General features: G+C 34.3%; 1 protein-coding gene across 1 annotated transcript; it reads left to right on the top strand.

Annotated features, from left to right (window-relative positions):
* The first annotated feature begins 247 nt into the window (after positions 1–247).
* On the top strand, positions 248–13457 carry LOC139527467 (retinol dehydrogenase 12-like). Its single transcript, XM_071322941.1, has 4 exons — positions 248–500; positions 7311–7553; positions 8379–8684; positions 12732–13457. The coding sequence occupies exons 1-4, from the start codon at positions 296–298 to the stop codon at positions 13070–13072; spliced, it is 1095 nt and encodes a 364-aa protein (XP_071179042.1). The 5' UTR covers positions 248–295; the 3' UTR covers positions 13073–13457.
* Positions 13458–24182: the final 10725 nt, after the last annotated feature.

The raw sequence follows: 24182 nt of genomic DNA, 5'->3' as shown, positions 1-24182 counted from the left end.
TTACATATATCGCTTAATTTGAATATAAAAACTTCTGAATCATTGCAAAATTCAATGATACTATCAATACTATTTTCCCGTCTGTTTTATACATAAACAATAACAAAAAATGAGTTTTTCATTAAAAAAAATGTTTTTATTTGACGCAATTTCTAGCATTTCATGCCAAAATAATTCAGCAGATAGTAAACAGTGGCAGCACGTGAAATAGATAAGGTACGCAATCTTAGCCAACATAAAAAAAAACTTATAAATAGATCTACTTAATCTTTTTTCAATAAAATATCTATCGAGAATGAAGAAAGGCGGGAGTGTGAACGGTACAACCTGGAGACAAATCGGGAGCAACGTGAAAGACGTATTCCGATCTCCTACGTTTCTAGTTCCGGTTATCATATCCATAATTTTGTTAGCTCTGTTCTTTCTACGGAGATACATTAGGTGGACGGTTAAATGTTCCAGTAAAAATGGCATGGAAGGGAAAACAGTTGTTATTACAGGTTAGTTATTGTCTAGATTTTTATTGTAACACAAAAAAGGTGACCAGATTTTTTTTTTAATATTGCCATGCAGCTTAATATTCTTAAATGGTATGTATAACAGCATTTAAAAATAAACAACGTTTGCAAAAAATTACATCGGTGTCGTAAACCATCGTTCCTAGTGCGAACCAGCGCCGGGGGATGGGTTGATATGCTGAATTTTCTACCAGAGACCATTTCACAAAAATAATTAAGAACTATAGGTCACATTGCCCTTCTCATTCATGCTTCAGTCAATTTTTTGCAAAATGTGTCAAAAATGCTTTTTTAAGCAATCTTTAAGCATTTTCTTAACAACGGTACCCAGGCCAAATCACTGCCGGAGGGAGCAGATGTTCGTACTATATGCTGGTTACCTGTATCTTAAGATGGATACCGCTAAAACTGAGGAATATACGTTTTGCTTCCATTATTTTATACCCCGATTCAAGAGGAGGGAAATTAAGAAGGATATATGTCAAGTCTTATTCTATTAAACAACCTATATTTCACGAAGATGTTCATGTATACCTATATTATATAGTGAGAAAATCTGGTCTAAAGGAGAGGCTAAAGATACTAAAGCAACATTTAAACTGATAAGGGAGCTACCATTCGATTTAATTTTTAGGGGGGGGGGGCTGGGGGCTAGGATGAAATTTAAAAAAAATAGGCAGGACAGGAGTTTTGAGTAAAATAAGGCAGGACAAGACACTTACAAAAAAAAGAGTCAGGACGATAATTTAGGTAAAAAAAAGTCAGGATAAACTAAAAAAAAAGGCAGGACCGAACAGAGTGAAAAATAAAAAGGCAGGACAGAGATTACAGCTAAAAAAAAAATGCAGGACAAAATTTTTCATCCTAGCCCCCCATAAAAATCAAATGGTAGCTCCCTAAGTCAAAAATAAACTATCAACGTGATCACGTGCAAAATAAGAAAGATACCAAAAGATAAACAACAGTACAAAAACATAACATCGAGAACCAAACAATGAGCATGAAGAATAAACGCTACCAAACAATTTGGAGTTATCTTAGGTGCTTCGGAAGGGTAAACATATAAAAAGTGACGTGAAAATTCTTCCAGCAATAGCAGAAAATCAAGAAAGCATTTCAAAGTCAGTTAGTTAGTGAGTCAGTAAGAAACCAAAAGACACAAGAGAAAAAAAGTATAATTAAAATAGTATAAATCAGAAATGATAGAATTTATTCATTATTTGCCAAAAATTTCATGTAGATTCCTTCAGAAATGCTATTCCGGAGCCTATCTCCCATTAAAACGCTTATTTAAAAACATTTAAAAAATCAAGCAAAAATAATCTACACTTGTAAAAAAAAATATAAGTTTGAATCTTATACATTTATTCTTTTGAATAAAAATTCAGATTAGTTCTCTACTACTCTTTACTAATTTGATGGAAAATGCAGACATTAAGTTTAATGTTATTTACAATTCAAGGTGGCGAAAGACACCCAACCATCTCATTTTGTGTTATTTGAGCCGTTATTTCAATATCGGTCCAAGGGACCGCCAGTTCATATCTCTAGTGAAAATTTTCTTAAAAAATGCTAATATGTTTAATGAAAACTTTTACCATTATACCTTGAACCTATTGACTCGAATTTCACTGTTTTATTCATACATTTATGGTCTAATTAGTAATGACACAAGAAAATTATGACTGAATGAAATACCAAATTCATTAATAAAAAAAAACAATCAATAAGATTCTTGTAAACCTGTTGTTTTTATCTTTTACGGACTAATTGATAAATTACATCGAAGTAGACAATGATTTTGCTGTGTGTGATTTTTTTTAATTACATTTGCATTTAAAATGTAATGAAAATAAAACATCAACAGATTTTACCTATACATACTGCATGTGACTGCCCAAAGTCGTACCCTGTCATTCAGTTGTTTTTGTTGGTTGTTGCAATCATATTTGGTTTTTCGTTTGCTGTTTTGTTTTCCCAAAATTACTCCATAAGTTTTCTCTTTTAAATGGTTTCATTTCGAGACCTTTTATAGCTCGCTATGCGATATAGGTTTTGCTCATTGTTGAAGACCGTACGGTGACCTATATTTGCTAACCTTCTCTATCATTTGGTTTCTGATGGATAATCGTCTCACTGGCAATTATACCAATTCCTCTTATGTTTAGTTTAAACATATTTATTTATAGTGGATTGGGAAACAAGTTTTGCAACTTATATTAATCCCTTTCCACTTTGCGGGTGCGAGTGCTGCCTTGTAGCGGCATTAGCCTGCTCTTTTTCGAAATCTACAAGGGTGTCTTTAACGTGCAAGAGATATGGCTCTCTCTTAACACTGGTCAGCCATTTATCGTCCCCTTCCGACGGACTATCATCGTTTCCTCGAGACCATACTCGCAAATGGTGTCAACGGAGAGCCGAAAATTCAGTTCCTGAAATTTTCATCCCAGACGGGAATCGAATCAGGAACCTCTTATGTTTATACAAGAATAAAATATAATCAATGTAATAACAAGCGTAAAAGTTAAAACGCAATATTCGCAACATAGAAAAAATACCAAGATGTACACGTATGCATGTGTGTGTTCATTTCAAATAATGTAGTTCGATATATGTTTTCAATGTATAATAGTGGCTTTGGAATAACTTTAAGTAAGTATGGTTTCAACCGTAAACAAATTATTGCTTTCGTTATGATCTTTATCATCAGACAATGTCAGCAGGTACTTTTATATTGTCCCCTCTTCATCAGTTGACACACGGATTATGTTAAGGATTGCATAAAATGTGTGTTGACTGATGTGTTATAAGAGTGATTGATTATTCTTATTGTTTGGTTGGGTTTTTTGGGGTTTTTTTTGTTTTTTTTTGTTTTTTTTTGTTTGTTTGTTTTTTGTTTGTTTTTTTTTTTTGGGGGGGGATAATTTTTTTTTAATTCTATATGCTGTTTTTCTCTATTCCTTTTTTGCAAGCATTCTGTTTTGTTTAAACCCCATCCAAACCGTCACGTATATCATTTACGTTGCACGGCACTGCTTAGTTTTAAATGTTTCTACTTAGTTATTACTGTTTTAGAAGTTTTATCAAACTCTTGTAAAGAAATATACCCCTTAAATCTAATGGAAGAAAAACATGGAATATACACAGGAAGAAATAGGTATAATTACTTCCCCTTTGATTTATCGGCACAGATATCAACAATTTACATTTCTCTTCAGTAAGTACAACAAATTAAGCATGAAAATTAATGGCTACTTTCTGACCGATTGATGGCTATTCCACGTGTCCTCATAAATCACATCGTGGTGTAAATAAACATCTCTCTCGATGCCCATCTTCATCTTATCATACGATTCTTCCAATTTAACAGGTTGTAACATTGTAACTGTCATTTCGTGTATTATTACAGCTAATTTCCTAATGCAAGCAGAGCAAAACTTTGGCTAGCGCCGCTTGCTTGCTTTGTTTGTTTAAACGTTAGCTTAAGCATTGTCATTAAGATTGACATCTGCAAACAATATAGACAGGTATTATTAAACAAGTATATATTATATTTAAATTTGATTGAAGTTATTCTTATAACAATTGTCAATATACAAACAAATCAAGCAAGCTTACCAAAGTCTTACCCTGCATAAATTAGGAAATTAGCTGTAACGAAAATCAAACTGTTGATATGTTTGTTAATTTGTGAGGGTTCATGTACATCTTTGAATGTATATTTGTTCTTCAGAAAGAAAATCATCTGGAACAATTCAAACACTGCTATATCTGTTCCCGTTGAAACAACATTTATTACCCTTTAATATTCCATCAGATAAATCTTCTTGGTGAGCCTCGCTTTTCTTCATGTATTTAAAGGTTCTTACGAATAAATTTACATTTTCAGACAATGTATATATATAAATTATAATAATTATTATACTTCTTTCCCAATAAAATTTAAAATACAGCTGTAATTAAGTTCTCCCAGTGATGTCCAGCTTACAGCAACGCACAGGAAGACTAACGAAAACAAATGAAAGCTTGATTGTGTCAAGGGAGGATCCAGAAATTTTCATATGGGGGGACTGACTGCCCTTATTGGGTGCCCGCTCGAGTCATCCTTTGGTGACCAAGCAAACAGACAAACTTCCAAAATAGTGAAATTATCTGAAAACAAACTTTTCACGTGAAATATATCGGTTAAACAAGATGAACGCTTGTACGGGTGTGCCTTATTGTTTCCAAAATAAATATCTGTTTTATGTTTTCAATGTAAAAATAGTAAGAAATGAAGATAAAACATAAAACAAAACAGCCTATACAACAATCTTCCATACAGCTGTACGATCCAAATCTTTGGCATTCTGATTAGCGATATTAATTAACCTGAAAGAAATATAAATATTTATTATAAACAACTGTTGTATAATTTTCTGTATACACCGTTTACCGATATTTTCAATATAGTTTATCAGAGCAAAGATAAGAAAATATTTTCTGCATTATCAATTATAAAATTGCATTGTCTGGCAGTGAAGGTTGCAAATAGTGCGAGTTATATAATGCCAGGTGCTCTTGAAACATAGTAAAACAAAAATGTTATTTAAAGGGGGAGATTCAGTAAATAAATCTTCCATTGACTGAATTTAACTTGAATTATTAAAGTTATACCTGGTTTACCTTCAGAATTCATATATGGCCAAAGTGCATCTTTAAGCTATTGACATGGTTGTTTACACTGTAGATTCACAATAATTTCCTACAATGATCCTCATAACTTTTCAACAAAGTAGTAAAAACATTGAGTGTTTTAAGCATTTTTTTTATTTTTTTTAAAATCTAGTTTTAATCCATCTGATCAAGAATATCTTCTAATCAGTAGAGCATAGAACTTCAAATTTTTCCCGACTCGATGACATATACTTTGAGCCAATGTTTACCTATACATACAACAGTATATTTGTAAAATGGTTTCTGTTTATTACCAACTCCGACCTGTTCCTCGTTCAGATATGGCAAATTATAAAGCGAGACGTCAGACATGGGTGATTGCTGAGTACAGCAACCCAATGACAAAAGGGAAACAAAGTGATATGTAAAGGTCAACACAGGTCTTCAACAATAGACAGGTGCTTGAACAATATGTCATTAAAATATGTGTACACTATGTCATTAAGATGTACACTATGTAATAATAATTATACACTATGTCATTTAAAGATGTACACATTGGGTCTTAAACGTATTGAGAAAATCCTGCACACTTTTCTGTAAATAGAGCGCTGTCTGCTCACTTATAACTGTAACAACTTCTTTGAGATAACTATATTGTATGGAGGAGGATACGTATACTTATATCTATACTTTAGTGTCACGCTAAAACATATATAAGTAACCTCTTTGTTTTCTAGACATCACTACATGGCACTGAAAAGCTATTTTATTCCTGTAGGTTATTGACTTTTAGTAAATTCAGCACTAAACTACATTTTTATATCTTAATCGTTTATGATGACAACGTAAATATTTGATGATATAGATTACTGTAAAACCTCCTAATTCGACTAATAACAGAAGTTAAACTTGCACGAGCAGCTGCGAACGATGGGTGCCTCCAGCGGAATAAAGACTGTTTAGCTTTCTGATACCCTCAGTACACCGCGGTTTTTCTGATACCATGAATACACTCCGGCTTTTCTAATACCATGAGTACATCCTGGCTTTTCAGATACCCCGAGAACACCACTGGCTTTTCTGATACCCTGAGTACAATCCAGCTTTCCCAATACCATGAGTACACTCAATTTATCTGATACCCTGAGTAAACTACGCTTTTTTTGATACTCTGAGAATACTCCGAATAAGCCGTTTTTTTCTGATACTATGAATACACGCCGGCTTTTTTGATACCATGAGTACACCATTGGATTTTCTGGTACACTGAGTACACTCCAGTGTTTCTTTTACCTTGGTACACCACTGGGTTTCTTATACACTGAGAAAACAACGGCTTTCCTAATATCCTGAGTACACTCCGGCTTTTCTGATACCCTCAGTATACCCCAGTTTTTCTGACATCCTGAGTACACTCTGACTGAATTTTCTTATAACACGAGTACATTCCGGCTTTTCTGAGACCATGATAACACCCTTGATTTTCTGATACTCTGAGTACACTCCGGGTTCCCTGAGTACAGTCCAGCTTTTGTTGATACCTTGAGTACACAATTGTTTTTTTTTTGATACCCTAAGTCAGTCCTGTTTTTCTGATACTCTGAGTACATTCCAGCTTTTCTATTACCATAAGTACATTCCGGCTTTTCTGATACCGAGTTCACAATGGCTGTTATGATACCACGAGAACACCCCCTGGCTTTTCTTATACCCTGAATACACTCCGGCTTTCCGAATACCCTGAGTACACTCTTGCTTTTCTAATACCCCGAGTACACTCCTGTTTCTCTGATACCCTGAGTACACTGCCATTTCTGTGCTACCTTGAGGATACTCCGGTTTATCTGTTACACTATAAGTACACCCTGGCTTTTCTAATGCCACGAGTACATCTCGGCTTTTCTGATACCTTAGAACATTCCGGCTTTTCTGTGATTCCTGTTTCATAGTTTTTATTCATCGTAATTTTACGTTTTTCTTATTGTCACTTATTTTCTTTTAGACAGATTACTTTAATTAGAGCAGTATTTTATATATGTATCACTTTATCTTATTATGAGTGATGAAACAATGTATAGGTATTTGTTTGAAATAATACTACATATTAAGGTTTCTATATTTATTATATTTTAGGCGGAAATACTGGATTGGGAAAGGCCACAGCATACGAACTTGCCAAGAGAAATGCTAAAGTCATTATTGCATGTAGGAATGACATCAAAGGTGAAGCAGTCGCGAGATCAATCAAAATCAAAACCGGAAACCCGTTTGTCTACTGTTCACATTTAGATCTCGGAAATCAACGCTCTATCCGAGAATTCGTCCAAGATTTTCTATCAAAGGAGTCAGCTTTACATGTACTGATTAACAATGCAGGTAAAAGATACTTAACTTGTAATGGGATATTTGACGTGGTAGTAATTTTTGTCGACTCATATTAGTATGCTATAAGAATAAAATGACTATATTCAATAACTGTTTATATGAAATCAAATCCGAAAAAAGTAAAAATACAAAGATAATAGAATAGACGGAAGGTACCAAGGTAAAATTGAGTAACTTATTAGTCCATGAACAAAAACACCGATAAAGGACGAAAAGACAAACAAGACAACAAAACATCGAGAAACATTAAAAAAACAGGGTGCGATCTAAGGTATTCATAGCGCGAAAAGGTTAGTAGATATTGTTCTACGTGTAAAACAAATCATATCGGGACTTGGGAATAAATGATTTTATTTTTTTGGAATCCGGGAAAAAATATTTTTATTTTTCGGGAATTCGGGATGAAACCCCTTCTAACTGTCCCTCTTACATCAAGTGATATAGCGGATTTGTATCAATGAAACTTGAGGACAACACCGGCATGTCTTCCCTTTATTTCTATAAAATTCTACTATTCATCGTTATTTGTACCATATGGACCATGTGTACATAATATACATATTTACTTTACTTACTTACTTATCCTCTTCATCCCAAGTGGGACATAAGGCCACAACAAACTGCCATACATATTTACTATCAATATATAACTCGCTTCGCCCTAACGTACAGCATTATCCTGGTGCATATAATTTGTAGAATGTAACCTTCTGTAACCTTCGGGGATTAATCCTCCTCCAACAATGGAAACCAAAATCGCCGTGTTTGAGGAAAAAATTTTACTTACATTAAATGGTCTCTTTTTTTATATTTTAGCCTATATGGGACCTCGAGCAACTACAGATGATGGCTACGAACGGACATTTGGGGTCAATTATCTGGGACATTTCTATCTCACTTACCTACTCCAAGGTAGACTCAAAAAATGTGGCCCAAGTCGGATAATAAACATAGCCTCAGATGCTATTAAGAAGGGCAAACTTGATTTCGATGACCTGCCGTTACGTAATTACGATATCTACGGAGCTTACGCCAGGAGTAAAGCTTCACTCGGAATGTTCACAATAGAGGCTCACAGACGATGGTTTGACGATACTGTGGTGTCTTATGCAGTTCATCCAGGTACATTTCTTCTTCTTCTTTTGCTTAACTTTTTCCATTATCAGATTTTTCTCTTTTCCTTTTTCTTTGTTTTTTTTTGCCTGCTGGTCCTCTTTTTCTTTTTCTTTTTCTCCTCAAAGTGTTGACTGACTAATATGAATGAATGAATGAATGATTCTTTATTGCAAAGCATAGACATGCTATGGCAAAATTAACAACATATATTACATAATATAAAACATGAATAGACAGCAGAGAACAATAGTATAACACAATGACATATATAAATTAAGTTACGAGACTATATAAGATCGAATATTCCATGCCGCTTTTACATAATTACATAATTTGAAGCTTGTAGTAAATTTAAAAGTTTGATATTATTAGGCCAATGACAATAGTACTTTGGTAAAAATTGTGTTCGTACAGATCTATAAGATGGACAAACAAGAGCAAAATGGTATTCATCTTCAATAACACACATTTTACAACATTCACATAAACGATAAATAGACTAATAGTAAGAGGGTCATCCCTATACTTTACTCCTCGGACATGAGATGGTCATCCCTATACTTTACTCCTCGGACATGAGATGGTCATCCCTATACTTTACTCCTCGGACATAAGATGGTCACCCCTATACTTTACTCCTCAGACATAAGATGGTCATCCCTATACTTTACTCATCGGACAGAACATCCCTATACTTTACTCATCGGACAGAACATCCCTATACTTTACTCATCGGACAGAACATCCCTATACTTTACTCATCGGACAGAAAACCCCTTCTGTTGATGTAGGATATAAAACATGCAAGGTCCATAGACAACAACGCTGTAAGATGCCAATAGGCAACAACTAAATGAGATAATTATACAACAAATCCCTCAGAGGTTCATCGACAAAAACAACATTTATAGTTCCAAAGGCGGGTTACTAAAACTGGCAACAATGTCATATTTACTCCGACTGTTTATGATGTCCATTGGATGTTGAATGCTTACTGATTGATTATTTGAGTCTTAGATGCATGATTCTTTTTTTTTTAGTTGTTATTTGAACTAGCTATCGGTAACTGCGAGTACTCTGACTCAGATCTGTGCTTAGTGACTTTTTGTTGTTGGGATGTACAAGTACTCGGCCAGGTCCACTTTGTTCGATGTAATTATATATTTGTACCTATCTGATGAGTTAATCCATTGTCAACTGATTTTATAGTTCGTTCTTATGTTGTATTGTTACTCCACTGTCCCAGTTTAGGGGAAGGATTAGGATTCTGCTAACATATTTAATTCAGCCACATTCTGTATGTTTGTGCCTGTCCCGAGCCTGTAATTCAGTGGTTGTCGTTTGTTTCTGTGTTACATATTGTTTCTCTTTCATTTTTTGTACATAAATTAGGCCGTTAATTTTCTCGTTTGAATTGTTTTCCATTTGTCATTTTGGGCCTAACTATACGGTATGACCTTTGTTCATTGTTGAGGGCCGTACGGTGACCTATGGTTGTTAATTTCTGTGTCATTTGGTCTGTTGTGAAGAGTTGTCTCATTGCCAATCTTCTTTTTTATATTGTGTGTATCAAATTGTGGTAAATGAATGATGGAAAATTCGATAGAAGTATTTTTTTAAATAGATGTAAGGAGATGTGGTATGAGTGCCAAAGAGACAACTCTCTATCAATATATAGATTGTCACGAAATAACCACGAACACTTTTATTATTGTTGATTAATTATATTATTTTTGTTTAACATAACCTTCGACAAAACCGCTTGTCATTCCAACAGCTGATTGGAGTTAAAGTGGTACCCAACACTTTCACTAAAATTAATTTGGCTCGTTTAATTTTCATAAAATTTTGCCAAAGTATTTACTTTGACCCTTTAACAAAAATATTAAAATATGTTTTGTCAGAAAAATTACATTAAATATATAGCAATTTGACAAACACCAATTTTGATCATTGAGAAGCTTAATAATCCTTTTACACCACAACGTAATTAAAACGTTTAGCTGACTTTACAGAGTTATCTCCCTGTAGTGTTAGGTACAGTGTTTCTCTTTTGATATATTTGTGATGGTAGGTTGCTGTCTCCTTATCGCTTATCTAACATCTCCTTTTACTCATATGAAAAGATAAAACATCATCGAATACGACGTATATACACACCCCATTCATATAAACAATAAGTGTTACAGTAATCGTTGTTAATCCTAGTAAGATGACAGTTCATTGACCGGTTTATTACAAAATCTGACCATATGAATTTTATGAAAATAATGAGATATTAAAACTATAAAATAATGGAAAACATAATTGAACAGTTATAAAATAAACTCATTGATGATATTTAATCAGAATAAACTACACAATAAACAGTATGTAAACATGTTGATTTAAAAGAGGGTCATCGACTTGTTAACACGGATTCGATAATAACATTAACGCTACAAATGTGTGTGCACAAGATGCGCATTTCGACAATAAATGTCTTTTCAAAGATGATCGCGGAGAGGACAAAATATTTCAAAACGTTTTTTTTCACGAAAAAAAAATATATATTCCCAAAACATACCAAAATGAAATGGGACATAAAAGAGGGACGAAAGATACCAGAGGGACAATCAAACTCATAGTTCGAAAATAAAATGACAACGCCATGACTAAAAAAGAAAAGACAAACAGACAAATAATAGTACACTAGACACAACATACAAAATTAAAGACTAAGCAACACGAACCACATCAACCTTATAGCCAAAGCTGAGCAATTAATCAGAGCTTTTCCGAAAGTCTAAATTGGGTCATATTTTAGTTGATCTCTTTTCTGCGACAAATGTTAAAATATATACGTAATCATTTCTTAATTTTGAGAATCATTTTTCCGAAATATGTTTTGTGATTTTTTGGGTTTTTTTGGTGAACAAGAGGTCACAAAGGTAAAATAAAAACACAACATTGGACCAAAACAACTGTTTAAGACAAAACTCAAGATTTTAAAGTTCGCTCAATGTGATTTTGCAATACGCAGTACTATATCTTTTAAGAATGTAATGCTTCTTTTTTAAATGTTTTGGGGTGTTAAAGCGTTGACCAAAGCACAATTTGCAGTGGCGGATCCAGGGGGGGGGGGTTTCCGGGGGTGCGCACCCCCCTTTATTTTTGCCGATCAATGCATTTGTATCGGGACATATGTTTTGCACCCCCTGCACCCCCCCCCCCCCCCCCTTTGCCCTGGGTTAGCACCCCCCCCCCTTCGAAAATTCCTGCATCCGCCCCTGATTTGTATGTAGTGCGGATCCCAATTAAAAAGTTTTAAACTTGAGTTAAAGTACTCCAGATTACTTACCAGAGGATGTACTGTGTAGGATTAAAATGTTTCATTAAAATTGCTTACACTCTATGTGCTTAAATGTAAATGATCTCACATTTAAGAACAGTAAATATTTTTAAAATTTATAAGTTCCAACCATTTTACCTTGTAGGTACAATTTCATACTGTGTATGACATATGTATGAGTCTACTTGTTTTGATTTGAAAGTCATGCTTGTTCAATGTTAATTTTCTGTTACATGCATGTTTCCGAACGGTTAATCGTAGTAACTTTGTAAAACTTAGATTTCTTTATGTCTTGTTTCAACAGACAAGTAACCAAAATTGAATAATGATGAATTTGTGTATCGGAGAGATAAACAATTTTCATACACTGGCAGATAAGTTTGGCATATTTTTTGTATCTACGACTCATCTACCAACACGATTAAAAATCTAAAGGGAAACAACTCCGGATTTTAAAGTTCACTTTATGAGATCTTGCAATACGCACAGTACTATATCTTGAGAATTTAATGCTTTTCTTGTAATTTATTGGGTGAAAAAGTGTTGACAAAAGCACAATTTGTATGAAGCATGAATCCCACATACAATCATTTTTACCCTCAACGTATAAATTGTTCATCTTGTCGTTGAGGTCAGGAATTTGATGATACATTTGTAAAAACATTCAAAATGAATATTTAAGTTAATTTGAATAAATTAAGAATATAACTCATTATTTGCAGGTGCTGTTTGTACAGATCTCTTAAGGAGCTGGCCAGGAATCTTTGGACAAATCCTTCGGGTGGCATCTAGGATTTTGTTCAAATCTCCCGACGATGGCTGTCAGACAATTGTTTATTGTGCTGTCTCTAATGGACTAAAGAAATTTTCAGGCAAACTGTTTTCTCAATGCGACGCCAGTTCATTCCCGGAGAGTCTTCGCGACAAGGAGCAGTGCCGTAAGTTATGGGACCTCAGCTTAGAACTGTGCGGTCTTGAGAAAGAGCAAGATCTGGTAGACCAGGAACCAGAACTAAACACCAACCACGTGACAAATGCAACGCCGCATACAAAAAGTCAGTGAACATTGTGGGCCTGCTGGGAACGAAATAGATAAAATGGATTTTCTTATGAAACAAAAAAGTTAGTAAGGAATATTACGTTTGATAAATATCGGCTGCTTCCATAGCAACGAATGATAATATAGCTCATATATAACAGAATATGAACATGTTCTTCCGATTGTTTATGTATATTGGAAACGAAGCTAAATCAGTATCCAAGATTTACATAAATATTATGTAGATGGTTTGATATGTAGTCAGCAACATATAGGTCTTCACAAAAAATGTATAACGATTTATAGCGTTGAACGATTTATAGTGTTGATGCTATATAACATGTACTAATGTTCAATAATGACATGTACGTAGTCGTATAAAAAGTTTCTCCTTTGTACTTTTCGAGTAGAGCAGTGGCGGATCCAGAGGGGGGGTTCCGGGGGTCCGCACCCCCCCTTTATTTTGGCCGATCAATGCATTTGAATCGGGACATATGTTTTGCACCCCCCCTGCACCCCCCTTTGCCCTGGGCTAGCACCCCCCCTTTCGAAAATTCCTGCATCCGCCACTGTAGAGCCGGCATCATTTCTCTGTTAGGATCTTTTTGACACAATTATTGTATGGCGGAAAGAAAAAAATCGCGTGGTTAGTTTTATATTCTAAATAATCAAAATAAGAAAAACGGGATGGATAATTTGACCTATATTATTTACGGATTTCTAGAATATATTCTTGAATATAGAAATTGTTGCTCTTTAAGTTGTGTTGGTCAACGTATGTTGTGGTCGGATTTAACTTAAGACATGTTGGTCATCGTTTGTTGTGTTTTTTTTAGGGATGGCAACGAGTACTCGAGTACTCGGGTATTCGCTCGGAAGGCCGAGTACTCGAGTACAATTTTAGTACTCGGATACTAAGTAAGATTGAGCATTGCGAAAAGGCACAAGTAATTTGAAGTCAAATATTGTTGTTGACTTATTAATGGACAAGTCGTATTACAAAAAGTACCAACTCCTCTGGAACAGATAATACATATATTGTCTACTTTGTCGGACTTATATATGCCAATATTTTTGATTTTATTGGAATTTGGTCTATGAACACGTACACAAACAATAATTGCTAACAAAAAAACAGAGGATCAAGCTATGTCTGTAGTACATTTGTCTTTCATTAATATGTTTATGAAAGGTAGTAACAAAAACACTGCATCCCACCTAAAACCTAATATTGTCAATATACGTTCAAGATTGAAGATTCATACGAGTACTCGTGAGTACTCGAGTATGGTGACCGAGTATCCGAGTATTAAATTTCAGCTCTTTTGACGTCCCTAGTTTTTTTTTTATCAACAATTGTTGTGGTCAGGTGTAAGATATGTTGGTCAACGTTTGTTGTGGTCATATGTAAGATATGTTGGTCAACAATTGTTGTGTTTAGATGTGTTTTATACGTGTTACTATCATGTCATACTACTTGTAACCATAACATAATGATAAACTAGACATTATATATCAAAATCTTTAAATATTGTTTTTTATATTTATTATTTATGGCTAAAAACGAAAAAAATATGTGAAAGTTTTAAAAGGTTGCCGTGGTTACGCTTACTTTAGCATTGTGTGTTCTGGTGATGATTCGTTAACTAGTGTACTATCCACAGCGGTCACTGATAATATACAGCGAGATTCTTTCTTTGGAAAAAATGGAAATATTGTTTCCATTTACCTGTGAAATATATATATAGCGATATTATTTTGTTGTTTTTTGAAACTTTTACCATTCTTATTTCATATTAGTGATGTGATGTTGTGTTCTATTTAGTTTTCTATGTGCTAATCATTTGTAATAAAATTATATTGAAATTCATGTATGATTAAATTGTGATATATTTGAACTAAGTGTATTGTATTTATGTGTTTTAAATGGATTTATAACGTACTTTATAGTGCGTCGTGTTTCTCACATGATGTAATACATACCGTTGCTGTATACAAGACACTTATGTACAGTGGCGGGTATTAGAGTGTGTGACGTACTTGAATTTGATAGGTTATTTTTTCATTACATATTTAAATTATCTAAGTGAAAATAGCTTGTATTTAAACTTTCGTAAACATCAGCGTGGGATCAAACCTGTATCATGAACAAGAAATAGTAATAGCAAATCATTAGTAGTACAATATTATATATCTACATTAAAAAAACCATTCCCAATATAATTGGAAAAACAAATAGATCAATTGTATGATTTTTAATGATTTTACCATGTATACCCACTACAAAAAATATTCGGCAATAGAAGCTTACAAAATGCACGTAAAATGCCTGAAACGATTTATCGACTTCTAATAATGATGATAACATTTCGTCAATCTAATTAAAATATTGATCTCTGATTACGTTATACTACATATATTACGTTATACTACATATGTAGTATAACGTAATCAGAGATCAATATTTTAATTAGATTGACATTTCGTGAGTCCGAATATTCTTTTCTAGCTCCGTCCACCGTCAGCAGGAACGCTTAAACCTCAAAATTTGAAGACCACAGATATTTTAAAACAATCCAGGAGCTTTATGACATAGAGACGGAAATTAAAAAGGTTTGATCCCACGCTGATGTTTACGAAAGTTTAAATACAAGCTATTTTAACCCCCAAATTATTTTTAAACAAGAGTGCACACGCTGAAATGTCTCGCCTTCTATACTAATCATTGATATTATGTTGATAGTCCTAAGTATAAAGTTAAGCTTTATAACAACTGTCACATAAACTTAACATTAACCAAGATAACTAAACAAAAACCAATGAACCTTGAAAATGAGGTCAAGGTCAGATGAACCATGCCAGGCAGACATGTACAGCTAACAATGCTTCTATACAACATATATAGTTGACCTATTACTTATAGTTTAAGAAAAATAGACCAAAACACAAAAACTTAACACAGTGCAATGAACCGTGAAAATGAGGTCACGGTCAAATAAAACCTGCCAACTGACATAAAGATCATAAAATATTTCCATACACCAAATATAGTTGACCTATAGCATATAGTATTAGATAAAAAGACCAAAACTCAAAAACTTAACATTGACCACTGAACCATGAAAATGAGGTCAAGGTCACATGACATCTGCCCGCTAGACATGTACACCTTACAATCATTCCATACAACAAATATAGTAGAAATATTGCATATAATATGAGAAAAACAGACCAAAACACAAAAATTTAACTATAACCACTGAAGCATGAAAAAGAGGTCAAGGTCAGATGACACCTGCCAGTTGGACATGTACACCTTACAGTCCTTCCATACACCGAATATACTAGCCCTATTGCTTTTAGTATCTGAGATATGGACTTGACCACCAAAACTTAACCTTGTTCACTGATCCATGAAATGAGGTCGAGGTCAAGTGAAAACTGTCTGACAGACATTAGGACCTTGCAAGGTACGCACATATGAAATATAGTTATCCTATTACTTATAATGAGAGAGAATTCAACATTACAAAAAATTTGAACTTTTTTTTCAAATGGTCACTGAACCATGAAAATGAGGTCAAGGACATTGGACATGTGACTGACAGAAACTTCGTAACATGAGGCATCTATATACAAAGTATGAAGCATCCAGGTCTTCCACCTTCTAAAATATAAAGCTCTTAAGAAGTTAGCTAACACCGCCGCCGCCGCCGCCGTAGCCGCCGCCGCCGGATCACTATCCCTATGTCGAGCTTTCTGCAACAAAAGTTGCAGGCTCGACAAAAATTTAAAAAAAATAAATAAAAAAAATAATGTTGCCTTCTATTTTTAAAAACTATTGTAGACAACTACAACAATATCTTAGAAAAATATGCATAAAACTAAAACCAATAAGCCACTTTTTATATGAGTTGCTGCCGTTACATATTTTTGACAGATTCCAGCAGGTTTTGTTTTGCTGTTATTTAAAAAAAACTAGATATCATTGAGATGGGAGCCATCTCTGTGGGCCCCGCTGTGAATAATGTGCCTTAAAAAAAATTGTATCTTTACCATAGGACATGGGTTTGTCAACTGAAATCAAAGTTTTTGACCTTGACCTTTGACCTTGGAAGTTGTAAATAAATTATGACACACCCTTTGGTGTTGGTTTATAAACATGTCAAGTATAAACTTTGAAATGATAACGGTTCTCAAGATATAGAGCGGACACGATCTTTACCATAGAACATGGGGTTGTCAACTGAAACCAAAGTTTTTGACCTCGACCTTTGACCTAGGAAGTTGCACATAAATTATGACACACCCTTTGGTGTTGGTTTATATACATGTCAAGTATAAACTTTAAAATGATAACGGTTCTCAAGATATAGAGCGGACACAATCTTTACCATAGGACATGGGGTTGTCAACTGAAACCAAAGTTTTGACCTTGAACTTTGTCCTAGGCAGTCGTTCATAAATTATGACACACCCTCTAGTGTTGGTTCATATACATGTCAAGTATAAACTTTGAAATCATAACGGTTCTCAAGATATAGAGCGGACACAATCTTCCCCACAGGACACAGGGTTGTTAACTGAAACCAAAGTTTTTTTACCTTGACCTTTGACCTAGGAAGTTGTACATACATCATGACACGCCCTCTGGTGGTGGTTAATAAACATGTAAAGTATAAAGTATGAAATCATAATGGTTCTCTAGATATGGAGCGGACACAAAGTGTTACGGACGGACGGACAGACTGATCACTATAGGGCGACCCCCTTTGGCGGGGCCCTAATAATAAGGTAGACAGAGACGTTTAGCCAATACAATATCAATGAAAATAAATGAAAAATATTGTAAATATTCGTTTGTCGTCTCCATCTTAGGTGACGGGATTTAATTGACAGATGGACAATCTGGGCTCCTTCAAGTCTCTTAACAGTTATTTTTGTCATTCGTTAGGGTACACATTCCAAAACGAATATTGAAAGAGTAGTTTAAAAATTAAAAGGTTCAGTCTGACATTACTAATGTTCTCTTTATTCGCCCCGTTCTCTGTTCATTGTGTGTAATATCTTACAATTATTTGTCCATTCATGACATTATTTTTTCTTTCTTTTTTTCATTTATTCATTCATAAATAGATATCTGTTTTTCACTTTATAATTTTAATCTTCTTTCTTCCATAAAAACTACAATTCGATCTATGTTCTTGGGTTAGCACTAATATACAGATAGTTAAAATCTTAGGTCGGAATATAATTGCTGATAAGATTAAAACACCAGTTTCCCATATGTCTCAACTAAAAAAATGCAATGATAAAAATATTATTATTAATAATGGTATCGCAATTTTTAAAGTATTTATCATTTGATCATATTGATCAGATTTCATAGTGATTCATACATGAAAATTAAAAGGCACCATGTAAAATATGAAGTTGAATAATGGAATGGAAATAAAATGTTTCATTAAAAAATTAACCAAAACTTAATAGGAAGTCGAGGCAAAATTTATAGGGTCGCATAGGTCCTATATTTAAGTTCATATTTGATTATGCTATGCTTGCATGCAAATGGAAAATATTTTCAAGATAGAAATTCTGATCTAGAGACAATGCTACTACTCATTTAACTAACTGTCATTTGGCGAACACTAATTGCAGTCAAGTATTTCTCCTGTGAAGAGTTTTTTCTTTTGTTAACTGAGTATGTCATGGGTTATGCTGTTTACCGAGCATGTCACGGGTTCTGCTGTTTACTGATTATGTCACGGGTTCCGCTGTTTACCGAGTATGTCATGGGATCTGTACATTAGGGAGTATGCCACGGGATATGTTGTTTACTGAGTATGTCATGGGATCTGTACGTTAGGGAGTATGCTACGTGATATGTTGTTTACTGAGTATGTCATGGGTTACGCTGTTTACTGAGTATGTCACGGGTTCTGCTGTTTACTGAGTATGTCATGGGTTCTGCTGTTTACCGAGTATGTCATGGGATCTGTTGTTAATGAAGTATATCAGGGAACCTGTGGTGTATCCTGTATATCAGAAGAAAATATGTTTACTGATTATGCAATTAGTTCTGCTGTTTGCGGAATGTCTCGGGATCTGCTTGTTACTGGGTATGTGATTAGATCTGCTGTTAAATAGGGTGTCAAGGGAGCTGATGTTTAGTCAGTGTGTCAAGGGATCTGCAGACGCAGATCCAGCCATTTATAAAAGGGGCGTCCTAACCCAGAATAAAAGGGGGGTTTCCAACTATATGTCCCCATTCAAATACATTGATCGGCCAAAGAAAGGGGGTTCTAGCCCCCGGACCTCTATGGATACGCCACTGGTCTGAGTTTATCCTGTATATCACGGGATTAAAGGGTGCAATAAAAACACAGTGGCAGAAAAAACAGACAACACCATGGATTAAACATGACGTGAAGACAAGTTCACAAACGACGGAGAGTGCAGCATAAACCAGTTATTTCATAAAAACTGGATATGATAACTTTGTGATTTATGAGGTCCATATCCACGTCCCATCTTGTTTTAACCAATGCCATTCCTATTTTACTTTCATGACCTTGTAATGTCAATCTGACAGCATGGAAGGTCAACGCACACAAGAACATTTCATAGCTCATTCATATTTTTTTCAAAAAGAAAATTCAATCATAATGACAGGGTATTTATTTACTTTGTATCAATTTTTGACTGGAGTAGTGCAATGCCTTATCATATTCTTTACTAAAGTTTGTGTTTGCTGGTTTTACATAATTTATCTGTATTTTCATATCCTATCGCTTTTAATCCTTATTCAATACGTCTGTTTGATCGTGATAAGTACCGTGAGCAGGCGCGTAGCTACGTTAAATGTTGATAAAAAAAAATAATTTAAAGAAAAAAAAATAACTTGTTAGAAACACATCATCTTTATAATTCTTTCTTCATTGGCTTAATATAATTGCGGATCAAATTGACTTGAAATTAACTTTCCGCCAAATGGTATCATATAAGATATTTGTTCATTTTCTGTCAAGTCTCAATCTACTGTGAGTTCTATACTCACTTCTCTTTTCATTAAAGCAATTCATTATCTGCTGAGATTCGATTTGTGGTTTACAGTTTTGTCGAGCCTGTCACATATTTATGACGCCAAAGCGAGTCTCGGCGATCCTAAATTTCTTCGGCGTCGTCAATATTAAGGTTCAGTGATTTTTTCCAAATAACAATAACTTTGAAAACCTTTGTGAAATGTTACGGAAGTTGAATAGAAACTGTTATTGTCAAAAGAGTAAACTGACTGAGAGCATAATATCATCATGTGAAGTTAATTTTCCTGTGTTTTGCGGAAAAAATTAACAGGTATTTTAATAGTTATAGTCTGGAGTAAACAATTTTCACACAACGATTTCTTTGTCAAATCACAGAATCTAAGCATTTTTTACAACTTTTGTGTGAAGCAAAGTTTTGAAAGTAAATATGTTTATTCATTTTTCAGGAATATAGGCTGACAGACTGTATAGCTTTTTTTAAAGTATAAAAGCATAAACCTTGATAATTTTGTAGATTGTTATGAAACTTCGGCCGACACTAATATTCCAGAGCAAGAAATATTATCTAAAGAGAATGTTCGATTTTTTAAAATCCTGTAATGGACTGATAAATGGATTGACTTTTTGCGAGGAAAATCCCAGACGAGAACCAGGATTCCACAAAACCCTTAATACGATATTTAATATTGCACCTGAACATCTCTGAAAATTAATTATTACATGTTTAGTTACGAAATTTGGACATAAAAAAGGTGTTTTTGTTGGTTGAGTGCTTTACCTCCACCTACAATACCACCTATTATAGTAGGGGCATTATGTTTTCTGGTCTGTGCGCCCGTTCGTTCGTCCGTTAATCCGTCTGTCCCGCTTCAGGTTAAAGTGTTTGGTCGAGGTAGTATTAGATGAAGTCAAAACTTACTTATACATGTTCCCTATGATATGATTTTTTTTAATTTTTAATGCAAAAGTAGAGTTTTTACTCCAATTTCACGGTCCACTAAACATAGAAAATGATAGTCCGAGTGGGGCATCTGTGTACTATGGACACATTCGTATTAAACATATTTTAATGTTATTGGTTTTAACATTTTCTCTGGATCCAATGACCATTATATTTCAAATTAACACAATGAATAATTTAACATAACAAATAAAGATTCTTAAGCATGTTGCTACTGATGAGTTTTGAATGACATGAATTGTATCCATTTTCGATATGTTGTAAACTTCCGAGGGCCTAGCTCCCTAGCCCTTATAACCCTCTACCACCAATTGGTTGATATGGATACGTTTGGGGTCTTTGGACCCCTGGCCAAAGTTGGGCGTACACGTAAAAATTACCTAGCCATGCCACTGGTGAGATTTCTCTCTGAGAGGCTGTTCCTGTATTTCTCGAAAAGATAACAAGAGGCTCTCAAGAGCCTGAATCGCTCACCTCAATTCTTTTGGTTAAATCTCTCATCAATGATTATTTTGGCTTTTCAATTTATTTAAATGTTTTTTTGGATCGTCCTATTTTCTTCAAAAGCCAAAAAAAATAATCATTTTCTCCTATGTTCTATTTTAGCCATAGGAGCTATGTTTCTTGACATACAAGGAAATAAAATATAAAATTTATACTAGATACTCTGAAACTCATTTAGCCTAAGTTTGGCTGAAATTGATACAGCAGTTTCAAAGGAGAAGATTTTTAAAAGTAAGTCAACATGATGAACAAATTGTGAAAAAAGTCTTTACAGGGCAATAACTCCTTAAGGGGTCAATTGACAATTTTGGTCAAATTGACTTAATTGAAGATCTTACTTTGCTGAACATTATTGCTGTTTACAGTTTATTTCTATCTATAATTATATTCAAGATAATAAACAAAAACAGCAAAATTTCCTTAAAATTATCAATTCAGGGGCAGCAACCCAACAACAGGTTGTCTGATTCATCTGAAAATTTCAGGGCAGATAGATCTTGACCTGATAAACAATATTACCCAACGTCAGATTTGCTCTAAATGCTTTGGTTTTTGAGTTATAAGCCAAAAACTGCATTTGACCCCTATGTTCTATTTTTAGCAATGGCGACCATGTTTGTTGATAGATCATAACTTCGGATACAATTTACAAACTAGATACCCTAAGGAACATTCAGTTAAAGTTTGGAAGTATTTGGCCCAGTAGTTTGAGGAGAAGATTTTTGTAAAAGATTACTAAGATTTACGAAAAATGGTTAAAAATTGACTATAAAGGGCAATAACTCCTAAAGAGGTCAACTGACCATTTCCGTCATGTTGACTTATTTGTAAATCTTACTTTGCTGAACATTATTCCTGTTTACAGTTTATCTCTATCTATAATAATATTCAAGATAATAACCAAAAACAGCAAAATTTCCTTAAAATTACCAATTCAGGGGCAGCAACCCAACAACAGGTTGTCTGATTCATCTGAAAATTTCAGGGCAGATAGATCTTGACCTGATAAACAATATTACCCCGTCAGATTTGCTCTAAATGCTTTGGTTTTTGAGTTATAAGCCAAAAACTGCATTTGACCCCTATGTTCTATTTTTAGCAATGGCGACCATGTTTGTTGATAGATCATAACTTCGGATACAATTTACAAACTAGATACCCTAAGGAACATTCAATTAAAGTTTGGAAGTATTTGGCCCAGTAGTTTCAGAGGAGAAGATTTTTGTAAAAGATTACTAAGATTTACGAAAAATGGTTAAAAATTGACTATAAAGGGCAATAACTCCTAAAGGGGTCAACTGACAATTTCCGTCATGTTGACTTATTTGTAAATCTTACTTTGCTGAACATTATTCCTGTTTACAGTTTATCTCTATCTATAATAATATACAAGATAATAACCAAAAACAGCAAAATTTCCTTAAAATTACCAATTCAGGGGCAGCAACCCAACAACGGGTTGTCTGATACATCTGAAAATTTCAGGGCAGATAGATCTTGACCTGATAAACAATATTACCCCATGTCAGATTTGCTCTAAATGCTTTGGTTTTTGAGTTACAAGCCAAAAACTGCACTTGACCCCTATGTTCTATTTTTAGCAATGGCGACCATGTTTGTTGATAGATCAAAACTTCAGATACAATTTATAAATTAGATACCCTAAGGAACATTCAGTTGAAGTTTGAAAGTATTTGGACCAGTAGTTTCAGAGGAGAAGATTCTTGAAATAGTTTACGACGACGACAGACGACGGACGCCAAGTGATGGCATAAGCTCACTTGTCCCTTCGGGACAGGTGAGCTAAAAAAGAAGATGTGGTTTAATTGCCAATGAGACAACTTTCCACAAGTGACCAAATGGCACAGAAATCACCGTACGGCCTTCAACAACGAGCAAATCCCACACCGCAATCAGCTATAAAAGGTCCCGAAATAGCAAATGTAAAACAATTCAAACATAAAACTTACGGCCTAATTTATGAACAAAAAATGAACGAAAAACGAGTATATAACACATCAACAAACGACAACCACTGAAGTGTATAGGCTCCGGCACATACAATATTGTGACGGGGTTAAACATTTTCGCCGGATCCCAATCCTTCCCCTAACATATGACAGAGGAGTAATAGTACAACAGAAGAAGAACCATAATAAATTGGTTCAAAGAGCGCAGCTGGATACGACACCAGAGTTCCAACCCTGAATGGGTCAAAAATGGACACAATATTCACGCATAATAGGTTTCTGACACAGAATAACTGTAATCAAAGAACTCTGAATTGGTTATATGATTTGAATTATATTCAATATTTTGCTTTTATGCAATACACCATGCTGTCGCGAATTGACCCCCCCCCCCCCCCCCCCATTCTCTTTTTGCAAATTTTAAAATTCTTAAATCTCGAAGGAATAAAATGTTCCACCTAATTATATTTTTTTTTATTTTAGAAAATGATATAATATACCTTAATCAGCATTTTTAAAACAGTAAGTTCTAAAAATAATTTGACAGCTTATCACCTGCAGACAATACAACATTTCTTTAAACATAATTTATAAGCAGTGCAAGGGAGGTAATTCAAACACAACATTGTACTTAAGTAATTGTCCAAAAACCGTGA

The sequence above is a fragment of the Mytilus edulis genome, chromosome 6 (genome assembly GCF_963676685.1).
Source record: "Mytilus edulis chromosome 6, xbMytEdul2.2, whole genome shotgun sequence".
Classification (NCBI taxonomy): Eukaryota; Metazoa; Mollusca; class Bivalvia; order Mytilida; family Mytilidae; genus Mytilus; species Mytilus edulis.
This window is presented reverse-complemented; position numbering and strand designations above follow the sequence as displayed.